The 19,869-nt window shown below is 39.0% G+C and overlaps 1 protein-coding gene across 1 annotated transcript in view; it reads left to right on the top strand.

Moving 5' to 3' along the window:
* The window catches only part of LOC126473240 (protein FAM166B-like), a 296,487-nt gene extending 289,499 nt beyond the window's left edge, over positions 1-6,988 (top strand). The window contains exon 5 of the mRNA XM_050100157.1: positions 4,806-6,988. Within this exon, the coding sequence (XP_049956114.1) occupies positions 4,806-4,996 (191 nt within the window). The 3' untranslated portion in view covers positions 4,997-6,988. The remainder of the gene's footprint in view (positions 1-4,805) is intronic.
* Positions 6,989-19,869: the final 12,881 nt, after the last annotated feature.

The raw sequence follows: 19,869 nt of genomic DNA, 5'->3' as shown, positions 1-19,869 counted from the left end.
AATGAGGTGGTATTGAATAGAATTGGAGAGAAGAGAAATTTGTTGCACAACTTCACTAGAAGAAGGGATCGGTTGGTAGGGCATATTCTGAGGCATCAAGGAATCACAAATTTAGTATTGTAAGGCAGCGTGGAGGGTAAAAATCGCAGAGGGAGACCAAGAGATGAATACACTAAAGAGATTCAGAAGGATGTAGGTTGCAGTAGGTACTGGGAGATGATTAAGCTTGCACAGGATAGTTGCATGGGGAGCTGCATCAAACCAGTCTCTGGACTGAAGACAACAACAACAACAACATATGAACTTTCGAAATGTTTGCTTTTTAAAACTGCCATTTTGTGATAATCTGTAGCAGAATGGTTTCTGAAGATTTATAGTGCTTTTTGTATGTGAAAAGTGGAAGAGTGACTAAAGATCTTAGAGCCACAGAATGCTTGCCCCCCCCACTATCTGGACTAGAAAATAGTACGCAAGACAAACAATATGCACCGTTCTGTTGTTGGATATGGACTAACCAAGAGTATTCCTTTAGCCAATCAGAAGGGATCTTTCTTTTCTGTCTACCCTCTGTCTGCTCCAGATATTCATAAATACGAGGTTGTTCTGAAGACTCCATCAGATGTTTATGGTTCAAATGGCTCTTAGCACTATAGGACTTAACTGCTGTGGTCATCAGTCCCCTAGAACTTAGAACTACTTAAACCTAACTAACCTAAGGACATCACACACATCCATGCCCGAGGCAGGATTCGAACCTGCGACCGTAGCGGTCTTGCGGTTCCAGACTGCAGCGCCTTTAACGCACGGCCACTTCGGCCGGCAAAAAAAACTACAACTTGTACGCGAATCAGAGAATCATACATAAGCAAATCAACAACTTACCAACAACTAAAATAGCTCTTCGGAACTATATTACAGGGTTATTTAAAAAAGTTCAGTAATCATTTAAGGGTTTAAAATAAAACTCATCAATATGAAGCTTTTCTTTTATTATGGGACAAACTTGAAATCAGCTAGTCCCTGTAAAAGTTACATACAAACTAACCTACTCGACCAAAATGAATGAAACAGCTGATTTTTCGCGATTTTGAAGTTAGTCCCACAGTTAAAGTTGTTCTTATTGACGAGTACTGTAACTCATTAAAAGACTATTTACCGATTTTTAGGTAAATAACTCGGTATAAAACTGTGAAATTCATCTCCGTACCGGCATGTGCGCGAAGAAAGCTGGTTTAAAAAGAATTCAAAACCGAACAAACCCGATGATTGATATTACATCATTTACACTAAATATTACTTCACGCTGTCCGTTGTAGGGCAGGCAGAGGATAGTGCCCAGAACATTTCTGTTGCCAGCAGTGACATGAGATTTCCCGCTAAAAGAAGTTATTCAAAACCACAATAAACGACTACATTTTTAATCGTGCCTTTAACAAAACCATTAGATTATTTTTTAAGCACTGAGTGTGTTGAGTAACCAAAAGTATGAGACAATTCAGTTTACTCCTTTGTTATAGCTAGAACGATATTTTGAAATGTGGCACAGCGAACTCGCCTAAGAGAAAATGAAGAGCTCTGGGTTATCAACGTCTTCCTCGAATGAAGGTTCAACACAAGAGGTGGAGGTAGTAGCGGGTGAAGTATGTTCAGATACTTTGCATGTCAAAAGTTCCTATCACATCACGTGAAACTGAATGAAACCGTAGTCTATTAACACGATCGGTTTCACTGCGTTAGAGCAACATCTTCAGGTATTAGTGGTGCCACATAAATTACCACATGGAGACACCCCAAAGTTCGTAGTCAGAGAATCCAAACCCACGAAGAGGGGAAATGTTCAACGAATAAAAATCGGCGAAACAGTGGGGGGCGAATAGTACAGGGGATGGGGAAACTGTAGTAGGCAGTCGTAAGGGTAAAGCACTAGTGGATTCTCAGACTACGAACTTTGGTACCGTCTCCAGTTGCTAATTTATGTGAAACCACTTACACCCGAACACGCTGCTTTAACGCAGCGAAATCGGTCGGACCAATAAACCACCAGTTAACAACTGTCTGCAGTTTCATTCGGTTTCATGTCGCCATGAATTTCAACGGCTGTGGCTGCCCATGTTACAAAGTTGTAAGTTCCTACCTGCATCAGCACTTCTGTTGGCAGTTAATTATTGTGGCAACATTGTTCCTTTCTTTAGATTCCTGCTCGAATCGACTAATGCGAATTCATCATTTCGGATTTCATTTTACTTCTCGCTTTAGTTTTCGTAATGTTCATCTGGCTAAAAAGTATTTCCTCTTCCGCATTCGACCATGGTAACATTAATCGTGACAGCGCAAAAGTTGTCAATTCGTGAAATGGGTTGACGTCATGTGCATCTCTGTGTTGAAGTACTTCACACCAGAAATTAACAGCGTCTGTTTCGGACAATTTCACAAGGGCTGAATTTTGTCACTGAAAATCAATTTTTGTTATTGTGCCAGGATCAATATTACACGATTCAAGGAGAGGAATCAATGATTCTTTAATGACACGCTTAGGACACTGAAATAAGTGAAAGTCTCCTCTCAAAATTTCATTGTCTGGAAGTCGTTGCAACAATAGAATTATTAATTGGTACATAAACTGGATGCATCTCAGATGTAGGACATGTTCTTGCTCTAGGTGTAATTTAAGATTTTCAAAATTCATTAATCTTATTTTCGAACTAACATCCTAGATATGTTTTGGGATCTAAGTGGTTTTCAAAGTCTAAATTTAATTTTATTTACTTGGCATATGTAGGGACAAAAACTTTTTGTATTAATCATTCTGTTAGCACAACGTGGTTAACAGTAAACACAAGAAGAAAATGAGATGCCACTATCCCTATTACACGATCCCAACCTACCAGCAGCACCAACGCGAGCCGCGACACGGCTCACTGACAACTCGTTACAGGCAGTCCAAAGCACAGCTCGGTTCTGATCCTTCAGCTTGGCATACATCACAAAATCATTCACATGCTGTAAAAAGGTGACAGGATAATGTAATGGTTTACCAATCACCCTGGTATGTATGTTAAAAAGTAACACGCTCAAGGGACCTTGTGGTAAGCCTCCACAGGCAGTTGTGGACATCAGTTGTCCGACTGTTGAGCTTAATTGTAAGATCCTGTAGTGTAGTTAATGCAAGCACCACTTGACTATGTTTGGTGGTGTACCCGGATCACGCAGGGTTTGTCGTAATATAGAAATGTCAATTGTCCAATGCCATTTGCCTCTATACTTAAAAAGGCCACAAATGTTTATAGATTGTCAGAGTAGTTGAAGTGCACATCTGTAACAAAGGTACTTAGTGAATCTAGCGTGCTGATATTTTTCCAGAAACGGATATCCTATTGTGAAGCACTTTGTCATGCTCTACAAACTTACCCTCTCTCTTCTTGACAATAGTGATCAAAATATTACAGATGGATATGATTAAAGATATTGGGCCAAAAGAGCTAATAGACACTGGATCTCTTCCCAGTTTAGGAACTGGTAACATTTTGATTACACTATATTGCTCAGGAACGTAGGTGTTTAGAGATTTTTAATCTTCCCCCATGAAACAAATATCACTCATCTCGAGCTTCATAGAATACAAAATTTTGTCTGAGCCTTTTCTTCTCCAGATAGTGCTGCAACTTATTTATGCTAGAAAGTGTACCCAGTTGTGATGTGATGTGTAGTCAGGTGCATACCCTTGCCAGAAGATCGATAGATCACGGATGCACGGCACATACATGGGTGCTAACAGGTCCATGAATGACTCAGCCTAATCCTTACTTCCCTGGATGATGTCAATCTCGAGAGTTGAATCCTTTTTTAAAAAAATTACGTTTTGCCAGTGTTTTTGTGCTGAGATATTCAGTCCAAGCTCAAAACAAAATTTAAACCGGCCTCCATTTTTGTGTTGTATGTTACCTTTTTCTCCAGAGCCACTTTCCTCCTCATATCTATAAAATTATTATATTTTGGATTATTTTTTTTAATATCTTGATTGCAAGCCATCTTTTGGAGAGTGCTTGAGAACATTCTGCAGTTGTGGTATATGTTGTTAGCTGACTTGTTCAGGGACAAGTTTTCAAGGGCAGCTGTAAAAACTGCATTCTTGAAGCTCGTTTATGTTCCTTGAAGGTCATTATTCGGTCTGTAAGTATTAAAAATGTCAAATAATGTTGTTTGGTATCCCTGCCAGTTTATGGTTGACTCCATCATCCCTTGTGTATCCTTGTCAGCTGGGTGTGCGTGCTGCCACAGGGATACAAACTGGATGGTTGTCACTGCCTAGAGTGTCAGTGACCGGCTCCCACTGATATTTTAAGGATAATGTTCAAAATCTGGCGAGGACGAGTGTAACAGTGGTGTACCTCATCTGGGTGGCTGTTTAGTATTTAGTAAAGCTAGATCTGATTCAACGAGTGTGTCTGCTAGTTCATTACTGCAGAAGTCATTTAACTGCCCATCCCACAAGCATTTGTGTGCATTAAAATATCTTCAAAGCAAGCATTTCTTTGGTAGCTGGTTGATTATTATTGACTATGTAGTTGTGGAAATGTCAGCATGAGGACAATGTGTCCTTACTAGTTTTTCGCATTGTTCAGTAGACATTTTTGAATCCCAGAACAAGTCTTTTGTGATTTTTTTTTTTTTTTTTTTTTTTTTTTTTTTTTTTTAAATATACATTTAACTTTACAGCATAATTCCACATCCAATACAATTTCACTTACTGGAACTGCGACATTAGCTAGTGTACAGGTTACTCACTAGCACTGGTTTGTCCACAGATCATCACATCTCACCAGAGTTCCCGCCAATTGCTGGTTACACTGGACACATACCGCGTCTACGTGTCACAGACGCATCTCTGAGTCTGCGCTACGAAATGGCAGCACGCCAAGGATTGGCACTACTGCAGCAGGAACGCGAGAGAGCACGCCAGGAAGCCGCAGAGCGGTGCACCACACCAGCAATGTGATGTGCTGAAGCTAGTGTCTAGTAACTGACACCTGCTGCAATCGCAACACTTCAATCATCTACTTTTTTTCTGTTTCCCCAGAGATCTTCTGAAGCGGAAGCCCCACCCCCTTCCATACAGCTAGTCGAGACACAAGACCTCTTGCTAATCAGAGAAACATCAGTAATAAGTATTTTAACAGTAATTGGTTTTACTATTTTCTTGGTATGAACGTAAAGTATAATATTTATTTTTAAACACGTGTTAGTTTATGATTTACTACCTGACTGCCTATCAGATTGATGCTGATCACAAATTTAAAAAATACTGGTTTAGCATTCTTTTACTAACCATGTTAACATCCATAATTTTTAAACCAGCTTAAATTTGTGTTTCAAAATGAATTGTGAACACTCTATGAAGTTGCCACAGACTAGTATAGACTTGCTTGCCCCAATCAGCTCAATCAAATGTAGATGTAGGAAATTTGAGCTTAGTGGCTTATGCAAGCACTAAAATGCAGATCTTGTACTCCTTGTCAACTGTATTTTCTGCAGAAAAAATGTTTTTCATACAAAGTGTTAAAAAATTGCCATTCGTTTCTTGACGTAATATGCTCAGAAGCAACAATCAGGTAGGCAGTAGCAGTACTAGTAACGGCTTCATATATGTTAATGGCCACACTACACCATGTTTCATTAACATTGTATACCATTTTTTTATCTTCAGAATGACGAGAACCAATTCTCAAAGCAGATGCACAAAACTTCATACATATCATTAGCCATTTGACAATGTGATGCATTCTTCATTCATCATTATGTATCTCATTAATCTATTAGTTATTAAATACTGCTGGTTAAGTATTAACAGTGTAATATATTGTGAATATTATGTCTGTTGTGACTGCAGTAACAAAAATAAGGCATCTTAAATCCTACTGCTGAACTCCTGAAGAGAGCTATTGAGCCAACATAATCAACAGAACTTTCATATGCTTTCCATCTAGTACATTCTTCAGCAGCCTAAACTGTAATGAGGAACAGTGTCAAACAGTATTGCTACCACTCACTCTGTGTGTGCATCCCCATGTGTTTGTGGTTTTAACTACTTTATTACTGTATACACACACATTAGTAATGTTGATTTACCATTCAATGAACACGCTGTTATCCATTAAAAACCTTGCATGGAGGCTATAATTTTCCATTAAGAGAATTTCTATAGGCTTGTTTATACAGTAACAGTATTTCTTTTAACATTTAAGTATCTATATTTCTGGTGAAGACATTGAAATGGCTGTATCATATGGAATATATTAACATTTGTTCACACGGATTATAAACAACAAAAATATTAATCTGTGAAAGAATGAGTTACACATTTTTGCCTGTTTTCATTTAGTAATTAAACATGAATCTTGTAGTCCACTTGTCACTAACACAAGAATAACTCATAACTGTTGAACACAATTAGTTGTTGAATTGGAGGATATCCACAGTGACAAATGTGCTTTGTCTGCTTTAAAATTAATAAAGCAAAATAACAAAGCACAACTGGAGGATGAAGAATAACTTGTGTAGCACTTCAGGACAAGCACTAGGTATATATGCAAAATAATACCATTTTTAAACACTGTGTAAAGTTGGATTAATTAGACGTACTGCTAGCAACTGGCCATGACTGCCCAGAGGCTATAGCTCAAAACATAACTGTGGTTAATGAGGTGTGATGGTTTGTGTATGGCAATTAGAACTCATTGTTATTCTCTCTAATACTGAGGTTAAGTAAATAAGGTTTTTAAAAAAGTCAGTACAAAATTTAGAGTAATATGGTCATAATATTTTTTATATTAAACCAAGGCTGTTTTCTGTCGTGTCAGACTTGAATTATGAAGGAATGACTTCCACCAAATTTTAATGCCACATAAACATATTTAATATATAATGAATGGTGCCACTTTTTTATGTAATACATTTGTATAAGGGAGATAATTAAATAATCGGCAATTTATTTGCTTTGTTCTTTATTATGTTTATTAAAGCAAAACATTGAATGAAGAAATTTCCTGTTTTCTTGTATTCATTTCAGTGCAGTTATAGATTTTCAGTGACTGGTCTCATGCAATAATAGTGCACATAAATCACAAGGAAGTTGAAAAGAACAATATACCCTGACTTTGACTCCTGTAACAGTGTTTTATCACTACCACATTTAACTCGTACAGAAAAAGCAGGAAGGCTCGTTCAGTTAATTCAACTATACAAAAGTTCATGAGAATGTTCTTTTATATAGAAATCTCCATTTCATTTTGGAAATGGGAACTTGTGTGGTTTTTCAATGAATAGTACAGGGTATTTATAAATGAATATCAGGGTTTTAATGCTTTATAATATTTATTATATTAAACTTAGTTATAAATGATATGCAAAATGAAAGAGCAACTCACGGGTTTACCAAGAACTTTCTAAATGTTCAATGTGAGCACCATTTATCACACGGCACACATCAAGTCTATAATTACACTCTTCCCAAATGTTGATAAGTGTGTCTTCAGTGATTGTAGCAAAAGCTGCTTCAATCCGGTTTCTTAATTCAGGGAGGTCTGCTGGTAGCAGAGGCACGTACACACGATCCTTGATGAAGCCCCAAAGGTAAAAATCACATGGCATTAGGTCGGGTGAACATGGAGGCCACACAAAGCAAACCCTGTCATTGGGCTCCTTGCGGCCAATCCAGCACTTGGGTACAGTGAAGTTCAACCAATTGCGTACTTCGCTATGCCAGAGAGGTGGTGCACCATCTTGCTGGAAAATTAAGTTCTCTGGCTCATCTTCTTCCAAATGAGGGAAGAGCCATTGCTCTAGTGTATAAAGGTGAGAAGTGCCAGTTACAGTAGGTTCGCCCAAAAAAAAAAAAAAAAAAAGGCCCATAAACTTTCCTACGGGATACGGCACAGAAAACAGTCACTTTAGAGGAATCGTGTTGCATTTGTACCACCTCGTGAAGATTTTCAGAGCCCCAGGTGTGCACATTGTGAGTGTTAACATGTCCACTAAGGTGAAAGGTCAATTCATCACTGAAGACAACATGATCCAGAAAATCTAAGTCGTCATCAAACAACATTTCGTTTGTGAAGTTGGCACGTAATCCATGGTCTGCTGGCTTTAGAGCCTGTAATAACTGTAAATGGTAAAGATGTAGTTGTATGCATTTTCTTAAAACTTTGCAAACAGTTGACATGGGAACTTATAATTCACAACTAACCTTCCAGACTGATTTCTTTGGTCTAAGAGTGAATGACTCTCTCTTGCTCAGTCTCTTCACTAACTCTTGGTCATCCCGTGCTTACGCCTTTACAAAGGCAGCCGGTATCTTCAAATTGATGATACCATCTACGAATGTTATCACTTGGAGGATCACAACTGAATTTCAGCTGAAATGAACGTTGCACAGTAACTACAGATTCAGTCTTTGCAAACTATAAAACACAAAATGCTTTCTGTTCACTAGTCGCCATCTTCGCTACTACCGCTGTCTAGTGGATTGCAGCAGAAACATTGCATGCTGTGCATGCGCACTGGTGCCAAACACAACTGTTTGAGTTGCTCTTTCATTTGACATATAATTTATAACTGTAAGTTCAATGCAATAAATATTATAAAGCTTTAAAATCCTGATATTCATTTGTAAACACCCTGTATAACATATCATCTGTAGAACTGCTATTTCTACATTACATTTATTTAATTAATTAGCAGAGGATTTCAGTGGACATAATATAAAAAGTAAGTACTTTTTGTACTAAAATTTTTGGGAGAGTGACATGGGTCACTCATTGTATATGTTCTTATCCATTCAGTACCAGATGAATAACAAAATCTTTACTGCAACCGTGATTAACATATAGATGCAGGATAGGCATCAGTCGCTTACTTAATCGTAATAGGATACACATCATATTATAGATGGAAATCATTTTCAACAGTTTACATTCCATCTGACATACTTAAATCTGCATTTTTATTAATTTTGTCTTGTCAAGATTTTATACTTAATGTAAAATCCTGACATGAAGACACTGTGTATAATTCCCAATGAACACATTTCTGCAGTACATAGTTTCCTCTTTGAGTACAATAATTATTGCAGGTAAGAAAAGTACTACTTCATATAAAAAAATATAGAAACGTCAAAGGTTATTAACAAATCATTGGTGCCCAAGAATCAAATTTGGAATGAGCATCATCATTCCTTTCCTTTAAGTTGGACTGAAGACAGTATCACTTCATCTCAATGGGAGATACTATCCCAACATTAGCAAATGATCAAAATATCTGCTCATAATCCAACCAAAGGGATGATATAAACTGTCATTAAAATAAACAGTGATTATCAGTTTTATGACAATCAAATAACCATCTTTTCAACGATATTCAGTTGAACTTCCAGCATGGTGGAGTAGCTTGGGTCAGCAAATCCTGATAATCAGTAGAATGAAAAACCAGTCCAAGAATGCAAGTTTTTACTTTTTATTCATTTGATGACTAGTTTCAGGTAGAGACCCATTTTCAAATCATCATAACAAAGTCAAAAGTGGTAGCTCCAAAGATGTCAAAAATGTGGAATGAACTTATTTTACATCTTTGGAAATGCTTTTTTTGGCTTTGTTATGATGATTTGAAAATGCATTTCGGATCAAAACTAGTCATTGAATGAATAAAAAGTAAAAATTTGCATCTTGGACTGGTTTTTTGTTCTATTGGTACTGAGTTGAAACAGCAACAGTAACAAAAAAATTCAGATATTAACAGTCCAGTATGCTGCTTATTAAATGATCTTAATCAATTATATGAAAGCAATGGAGAAGTACACAATATGAACATGTTAAGTAAAACACCGAACACTCTACTCCATTTACATGCGAGCACTTTTAAAGCTAAAAGCCTACTTCATTTAAGTTTGTTCCTACAGGCAGGTGGGAAGATGCTATTCAAACTGTTCTGTGTTTTTACTGTGCTATTTAAGTACATTATATTTGTCATTCTCTGAATATTTAGCAGAAACTTCAGGGTTGTTAGGCACTGCAGATTACTGTTATGCACTGTTTAAGCCCCCACTTATGGCAAATGCCATCAGATTCTCTAGTCACAAGAATCCGAAACCTTTTAAAATAACATACTTTAGTATCACAGCACTGCAGAGCTTTATTTCATACACTTGAATGCAACAGTTGTGGTTTTGGGAGTGCAGTACTTTACTATAATAGGATATGCATACTGCATGTAAAAATTGGAATGAACACAATACAACTTGAGATGGAAGAATGAACTCACTTATGGATAAGTAAACTGCAGTTAGAATAGCAAGCAAATAAATGAGTAGGTATGTCAGTGAGTTCCAGTCTCATATGTTCAAAAATATAACAACAAAATATATTTAAAAACTCTCAACTGATATAAAACGACGGAATTGCTGCTAAAGGATGTACATTGCCCAAAAACCACACAACTTTTGCAGTTAAACTGTGATATAAATTGGTTTCATCTCACTTTAGAAACATTTGTAGTTTTATATTCATCTGAAAAGACAGTGTAAGACTACCTTACAATTTATACTGAGCTGTACAGATATTTCAGTTATCTAGCTCAGGAGTTCATAATCTCTTGGGGTAAGTTTAATTTTAAGTACTATTGTGACATGAAATATTATAAGAGATCTTAATGACAGTATTCTTGGCCACAAAAGCTAATCACCTGGAATTCTTTGATGGGGGAAATTGTTATCTATGTACTGCAAAAGTAACACCTAGTACGCTTCTAAATATTCCTGCAGTCGGAATATTTAAGAGGCAAACTGGGAAAACATATCTCTCTCTCTCTGTCTGTGTCTGTGTCTGTGTGTGTGTCTGTGTGTGTGTGTGTGCATACCAACTTTTCTCTTATTTCAGTTAATTAATTAATTTATTTTTTTTTTTTTTAATTTCATGTATAGGCAGCAAATAACAGCAGTACACATACAGGAAAATACTTCTTAATAATTAATGTTCACTATTATGCTCCATGATTTGAATGCAGCCTTGTCTAAATAACAGAGTAATTATTTGATCCTTGTCAATTGTTTTCTCCCACTGTTACCTTACCTGCAGTATTGTTTCCTGTACAACAGAGCAAAATATTAAAAAGACCATAAGTGTCAAATTTTATTATATGATTGGTGTTTTGTATGTTAAAACACATTCTAACCAGAAAAAAATGTGAGGTGCAAAAGTGTACAGTAAAAGTTAGTTTTGGTATAATAGACTCTTTGAAGGAAATAGAGTATTTATTGACATATGGCAAAGTGGCACAGAAAAACAGCATTGGTAAATTTGTGAAACATGTATAAAAAAATCAACAATAAATATAACCAAAAGTATCAATGCATTTCCTTTTATACCTAATTTACACACAATATTACTGGTATTCTTTCTGGAATTTATAAATCTTCTTTTCATTACACGCCCTTTTTGGTACCTACACTGTCCTTTTTGATTTCACACTGGAAACACTGTTTTAATTCACTACAACAAATTATATTTTTACTGCTAATATTCTTTAGTGGGTTTGCATACTGAAAAGGTTGTATCACTTTGTCAAAATATTTATCAAATAGCTCATTCACTTTTATGTTTTAGTCTATATTTAGTTTGGGATGTAAATATCATAGTCCATAAAACTTAATTATAATGTAACTTTTCTTGTGCAAAGATTACTAACAGAAAATGCCATTAAGTATGTAGTCATTTGGCATATTTTGATAACTACATTGTCTAAAAGTGAACCATCGTATCCTTCAACTTCAGGAACAGTTCATGTATAAAAGCTCTTATTAACTATCATTTTCCAAAGTCCCTAAAAAAGTAAGAGGAACAAGTGTTTGATAAACACTGAACATAAACAAAAGATGGAAAATGTATATAGAATAGAAACTTTCACAATGTAATAGGAGTTGGGTAGATAGTTGTTACATCTATAGAATTGCTGTTTAACACACCTTTTAATTTTTAATTTCAATGTCCATGATGTGACACATCAGTTCAAAAAGAGAATAGATACTTTATTATTGTCTGAAAAATACAATGAGGAACAACGGAAGAAAGACCTTTTTTCCACAGAAATCAAAACTGTAATGTAGGAGTGCTTTTAAAAACGACAGTGAGTGAAATGTATGAAGGTGTAGTCACGGACTTACAGAAAAATTTGCCAGCCAGTACATTGTTAGTTACTAGACAATTATTTTTCTTTTTAAGTTGGGACTCCAAAAAGAGAATTTCTTTCTATTTCATTATCCTGTTCATTCACCATTTACTTTTTTTATATTTTGGACCACAAAGTGAGGATTTTTGAGATGTGTGATGAGGTTAAAAGTAAAATTATACCGTGTTCTTTTCCTTTGTATTATGTGATTTACACTGTTTGAAAAGAGATTATATTTTATTCACGTATTTTTGTCAAATTCAAAATACTGTCACTAAAAGCCAAAAGCAGAACAACATTTTAGCATTATTACTTGGTCATTTCTGTAACTTGTTCCAGAGTTGTTAGGATATTCTGTTCAACTGCAACGATTAGATTTACTAAAACTGTCATCTTGTCAAACTGCCCTGGGGAGTGGAGCAGTGCACAGTTCCCACTTCCCTCTCTCAGGGCTGGCAGCCTAATCCTCCAATTCAAGCTTCTGTGAAAGCAGAACTGTAACAGACCAATACTTTTTGAGGTTGGGATTCATACTCAAACCTGAAGAATCTCAATACTCATCTCAATGTAATGAAATAAAACAGTGAGTAACATGCAGCACAAAACAAGACACACTCAATGCATTCGATAAAGGCTAGCCCTAGGCTATTTTTCTATGTTAAAAGCATGATTTGGATTGTTGTTCTCATTGTTTATAACATTTAAATAGCATTTCTTTTATTTTTATGTGATTAAAGCTTAAAGTCTGTTGTTGGCATGATGCTCTGGTCATGTCACATGCAAGTGGTATGACAAAGCTATACTTGTGTTATAGGAGCATTAGCCAAAGTTTAAGGTTTTTACGGACTTCTACTGCAAACAGTTTACCTATTTAGTGATGGAAGATGGAATTACAACTTTTAAGTAACAATAGAAAGGAATTTTGTGAATGCTGATAGTGAAAGCGATGTGAAAGTTTGTTCCACCCACGTAGAGCACAAAATGTGCAAAGACAAACATTCTTTCCCTGCTCCCTGCAACACCATTAGACTCGCTCAAGACTAACGAGTTGTAGAACTTTTGCAAATGCATCTGTATACTCTAACTAGATTGTTGACTTGCCAGTCATGAGCCATGATCCAAAGCGCAAAAAAATTATTCTTGGCAAAACTTAGTGCTGATTTCCCATAGAAGACACTTAGCACAGCCCGTAAGGTGTTCCGTGGCATAACAGGTAGGGCATTCAACTACAGTGAAAGGGGTCACTTGGTCGAATCTTGGAAGGGTCATATACTCCTAAAAGTTTTACATCAAATGAAAACAGCATTAGCGAGAACCGTTTATAGCAGTTGTTTTCCGATTGTGGGATGTATTTTAGAGTGCTTCCCATTAGTCTGTCTAAGAAAGGGATAACAGAGAATAAATGCATATATTTTGTGAGCAAACAATTCTCTTTTTTTTGGCAAGTATTGCTAGTAGTGAAGATATCACCATATGTCCAAAGTACAACGAGATGTAGGACTGTGTGGTTATATGGAGATATATAAAGCCTATACAACATGCAAGTGACACACATGTAAGAACTGTGATGTCTGTGAGTGTAAACTAATGTTAGCATCTGAAGCAGACTTACTTTTTATTTATGTTAAGATGATGAAACTGCAATAGTTTAAACAATAAGGATCCTAGGTAGACAGTACAAAGATAAAAGAAAAAAAATCCTGCTTCTAATAAAGTAAAAAGTCTGTGGTCACATTAACTAGTAAAAATCTTCCTTAAGGTGACATCTGTGAACAGCAATTGCAAATGTAAGCGCTTGTAAACAGCAGGGAAAAAACAATAATGTTTCTGATCAGTGTGGTGAAGTTTTGTAATTGTGACTTGATTTTGATGAGAGGACTGTTAAGTTGTTTTACAGATAAGTTAAAAAGTTCTCTAGAGTTTGATTTGAACCAGTGATCTATGAACACATCTTATAAAATTCAATGGTTTACCATTCTAATGACTGAGCTACCAAATAATTGAGGTGTAGTTAAGTAAAATGACATTTTTACTAGCAGTTTAATTTCGTTGAATGACGCTATCCTTCATTGTAAGAGTGGGTGAGCATATCTTTGAAATAAGTTACTGTTAACTTCACAGTGCAAGACATTTTTAATTAAGTTAGTGAACTTATGCACCAACAAGTTGGCAATTTGCTAGTACAATGCAACCACATTTTATGCACCTTCTTATCCTCGGGAACACTCAAATACAACTTTTCAGGAGCTCTTGTAGCTGTATTTGTACAGTATGGTACTACACACCATTTGTAACCCATAGCCCGACACACAAATTCCAAAACAAGACATCACTATGGATTAGCATTACAACAGCAGGAGCAGAGAGTTAGCCAGTGACATCACAGGCATCACATGACCTGAATGGAGCATTTTAGTGGGCATTCAAATTGTATGAATTTCATTTCAGTTTTTATAAAAGAACACTGAAATTCAAGAGGAAAAAAAGCAGGTTAGGAGCATAAAATGACCTACTTAATCATTTAAGACAATTTCCAGAAAACAGCCAAATATCCTATTGCCTGCTGAAGTAGAGTAAACAAGGTGGTACAGACACAACCTCTACAGGTATCTTGAACAATTGTTGAAAACACCTCTCCCCATCTAAAACTGTTACACTCAAGTATTTGTACTACTACTACTACTACTACTACTACGATAAAATTCTCAAAAATCAGAATGACACCAAAACAAGGGCTGTTTTATTATCAAAAATTGAAAAAAATTGTAAAGCATATCTTATGACTGAACATTGTTATACTGACAACAATTAGTAGTAGTAGTAGTAGTAGTAGTAGTAGTAGTAGTAGTAGTTGTTGTTGTTGTTGTTGTTAGCATAACAACATACAGCAGTCATATGCTTTACAATTTTCTTCACTTTTTGATAACAAAACAGCCCTTGTTCTGTTGTCATTCTGATTTTTGAGAATTTGATCTATAAGGAAAACTACTACAGTATGCTACCTTTGTCAAGTATAAAGTCTCAAAGTATCCACGAGGAAAAAATATTTAGAGATGTTATGGTATTTGGGTATTTATTATCACTAACTTAGCATACTGCATCCACTGACTTGACATGCCGATAATGACACATCTCTCTGAATTCGGAGTCCTTCATCTGGCATAAGGCTACAAAATTCAGTACATTTTTCAGCTAAGTTTAAAATTTCTACATGGAACATTATAAATCTGCAATGTGCCCATGCAGTTAAGAGAACTTGGAACTAATGCTAACCACTGATACACTGGTTAGGCAAAACATTATAACAGCTGTGCATTAAGAGACTGGTGGCATTGAGGGCTTGGGACACAGTAAGTAAATTACATGGGGAGCCAAGATGAATGAAGAACAAATCTAATGAAATGAGATGCAAATGGAAAAAGTCATTGACATAACTGACAGTGCCAAATGGCAGATTGTTATGGCCCAGAAACAGCAAAGCTGCTTGCCTGCTAAGAACATCTACAGAAAATGGTTGAAAGATGGTGAAACCATGAGTAAGTGACAAGATGTCTGATGGCCACACCTCATCACATAATGTTGAGTTCGAAGGTTTTCCCACTCTGTATATCAGGAAAGATATACAGAGGTGGGAGGTCTGATGAGAGAGTACAATATGGCGAATGCAGTCACATGTGCTTTGGAACACACCATTCAGTACAACAGTTGAAAATGGGCCTCTGCAAATGACCCCTATGTTGTCCCAAGTTGACCCAATGACATCACTGATCAAAACTGCAGTGGTTGGTTGGTTGGTTTAAAAGAGGGGGGAAGGGATCAGACTGCTAGGTCATTGGTCCCTTGTTCCGAATAAAACAATGCTACAAGGGTGAGAAGAAAAAACGTGAGACTGCAAACACAAAATGTAGAGCATGAGATAAAGCCACCATCTCTGCAGTGAAAACACTGCAGCCATCAGGTAAAAAATGCTGTTCAATATGTCCTCCATGGACATACGCAAAGCCAATGTGTCCATCAGCCATCAAGCCATAGGGGTAAACAACTTCATGGCCCCGGTACATGTCGAGAATCGAGAGGAAGTGTTAGCGGAGAGCCATTTGGGCCATGTGAAAGGTCCAGGCAAAGCTGCGGCCTAGGTGCACACCATGGAGGTGTTTGTGAATGGACCTCAAGTATAGGTGGTAAAGGGAAGGACTCCAGTTTAGACAGAAGGGATCGGACGCAAATTGGAATTGTAAGCCCTGACCTGGACCGCTGATGCAGGAGATGAACCGCTGTGGGTTGGAAAAGGAGACAGTAATCTGGATGCCCAGGAGAACTACGAACATGTGCTGCGTAACTGGCCTGCAGTTGAGCATGTCTGACCTGCAGTGGAGGGACACCAGCCTCCACCAGTACGCTGGTCACCGGACTCGTCCTAAAAGCTCCTGTCACTAATCAAATCCCACAGTGGTGCACAAGGTTGAGTAAATGCAATGCTGAAGGCACTGCCAAACCATAAACCACACTCCCATAGTCAAGGCAGGATTGAACTAGGGCTCTGTATAGCTGCAGCAGCGTAGAGCGATCTGCACTCCAGTTGGTGTTGTTCAGGCAGCAGACTGCGTTGAGGTGCTGCCAGCACATCCACTTACGCTGACGAAGGTGAGGAAGCAAAGTCAATTGGGCGTCGACAAACAGTCCTAAAAGTTGATATGTCTCCACTACCGTGAGGGGATCGTCAGTAAGGTAAAGTTCTGTTTCTGGATGAATGGTACGACACTGACAGAAGTGCATAACACATGACTTCGCAGGTGAAAACTGGAAGCCATGGGCTAGGGCCCATGACTGTGCCTTGTGGATGGCTTCCTGTAGGCGCCCCTCAGCAACACCAGTACTGGTGGAGCAGTATGAAATGCAGAAGTCGTCTGCATAGAGAGAGGGTGAGACGGATGGCCCTACAGCTGCTGCTAGACCGTTAATGGACACTAAAAATAGGGAGACACTTGGTGGGACCTCATTCTCCTGGATATGGGGGGAACTATGGGAGGCACCAACTTGGTCTGAGAAAGTAGGAAGCAACAGGAAATTCTGGATAAAAATCGGTAGCGGGCCTTGGAGACCCCACTCGTATAATGTGGCAAGGATATTATGTCACCAGGTGGTGTCATATGCTTTTCGTAAATCAAAAAAGACGGCAACAAGGTGTCGGCGTCTGGAAAAGGCTGTCCAGATGGCACAGACTCGATGGACACAAGATTATCAGTGGTAGTGATGCAGGTGGAAACCACCCTGGCATGGAGCCAGTAGGCCACGTGACTCCAGGATCCAACCCACCTGCCGACATACCATACGTCAAGCAGCTTACAAAGAACGTTCGTGAGGCTGATGGTCCGATAGCTATCCACATCATGTGGGTATTTGTCGGGTTTCGGCACTGGTATGATGGTGCTCTCCCGCAAGTGCAATGGAAAGATGTGATCGCACCAGATCTGGTTGCAGATCATGAGGAGATGTCGCATGCAAGGGTACTGAGGAGCTCCCACTCTGTAAATGGGGCGTTATAGGGTTCACTGTGGCGTGTAACGAACGAGAAGATTTTCCCTTCCATCCGCTGTGTGAGAGTGCGAAAGGCTGTGAGGGGATTGGGGCGGGGGGGGGGGGGGGGGGGGGGTTAGTTCTCAGATGCAGAGGCACGAGCATAGTCCTCTGCAAAGTGCTTGGCAATCGCGTTTGTGTCGGTAGATAACACGCCATTTATATTAACACCGGGAACTCCTGTTGGGGTCTGGTACCCAAAAACTTGTTTGATCTCTGCTCAGACTTGGGAAGGTGATATGTGGCACCCAATGGTTGAGACGTATCTCTCCCAACGCTTTTGTTTCTGTCTTTTGATAAGCTGGCGAACGAGGGCACGGAGCCATTTAAAGGCTATGAGGTGCTCCGGGGAAGGGTGTCGCTGTAGAGCTCGCCGATGCTCCTTAATTGCCTAAACAACTTACAGCGACCACCAAGGGACTGTCTTTCGCGAGGAGCATCCTAAAGAACGAGGGATCGCATTTTCCGCCGCACAAATGATCGTTGAAGTTACCTGTTCAACCACCACATTGATGTTACCATGTGGGGGAAATTCAACGGTGACAGCAGAGGTGAAGGCTTCCCAGTCTGCCTTGTTTAAAGCCCATCTGGGCAGGCATCCATGGGCCTGACGCTGGTGCAGGGACAGGAAGATGAGGAAGTGGTCACTACCACACAGGTCGTCATGTGCTCTCCAGTGGATAGATGGGAGAAGGCCAGGACTGCAAACCAAGAGATCAATGACCGAATATGTGCCATGTGCCACACTGAAATGTGCCACTGTGGGGACACCTGTATTTAAGAGGCATGGGTTGAGCTGACATTAAATTTTTGACATCTCTGCCTTGGTCAGTAAGCACGGTGCCACCCCACAAAGGGTTATGGACGTTAAAATCTCCCAAAAGTAGCAAAAGCTTAGGGAGTTGATCAATCAATGCGTTCACGGGTACTGCACCATCTGGGGGAAGATATACGTTGCAGATAGTTATTTCCTGCATCGTCTTTATCCTGACAGCCACAGCTTAAAGAAGGGTTTGAAGGTGCACAGGTTCATTGCATACTGAGTTCAGGACATACACATAAACTCCATCTGACACACTATTATAGTCACTAAGGTTCTTGTAATATCCCCTTTAGCAGTGGAGAGCAGGGGTCCGCATTTCCAGGAACCAGGTTTCCTGAAGGGTAATGCAGAAAGCAGGTTTTAGCTTAAGAGTTGCCCTACCTCAGCTCAGGTGGTGGAAAAAACCGCCACAATTCTACTGGAGGATGACATCATTGTGAGGCTGGGAATGCATGAAGCACTCAGGGAGGCAGGTTATGCCTCAGGGTCACCTGCTGCCACCAATTGAGTATTTGTGGCCATTTCTATGGCAGATGAGGCATCATTGAGATCCAGGTCCACAGGGGATACAAAGATCCCCACCGCATCTCAGATGCAGAATTGATAGGGAGTGGTGGTGTTGGAGCCACCAGAGGGTCCTGTCTCTTAGCAGACTACTACTTAGTTTGCTTGCTCTCTCGCTTCTCTTTAGGGGCTTGCTGGGAAGATTTCTCCAAAGCAGCTTCAGGCACAGAGGAAGACCATGAAGCTCTTCGTCCAGCAGCTTTTGGCTCCTTGAGCCACTGGCGAGTGTCCACTGTGGCATTAGTGGAGACCTTGGGAGAGAGGGCCCAAGGGACCCCTTCCACATGAGGAGCCAGAGAAGGCTGTTGCTTCTCCATCAGGGGGAAGAATACCGATGTCCACTGCGTTTGGGGGCCTTGCTTGCGAAGTAGGTACTTTGGGAGCAACAAAGGAAGATTTGCCCCCTATCACCAAGGAGGCGGATGTATTCTGGAGGCCCAGAGGGCCCACTGTTCATGGCACAGAGTGAGGAACCACTTGCACTTGGGATGGCAATGGTGACGTAGCTGCAACATATGTCAACATCAACCGAATGGGGTGTTATCTTTCAAATTTATGTTTAGACTCTGTGTAAGTCAACCGGTCCAGGGCGTTGCACTCCGTGATTTTCTGCTCCTTTTGGAGTACTGGGCAGTCTGGCGAACAGGGTGAGTGGTGCTCTCCACAGTTGATGCAAGAGGGAGGTGTTGCAC

This window comes from Schistocerca serialis, chromosome 4, assembly GCF_023864345.2.
Source record: "Schistocerca serialis cubense isolate TAMUIC-IGC-003099 chromosome 4, iqSchSeri2.2, whole genome shotgun sequence".
Taxonomy (NCBI): domain Eukaryota; kingdom Metazoa; phylum Arthropoda; class Insecta; order Orthoptera; family Acrididae; genus Schistocerca; species Schistocerca serialis.
This window is presented reverse-complemented; position numbering and strand designations above follow the sequence as displayed.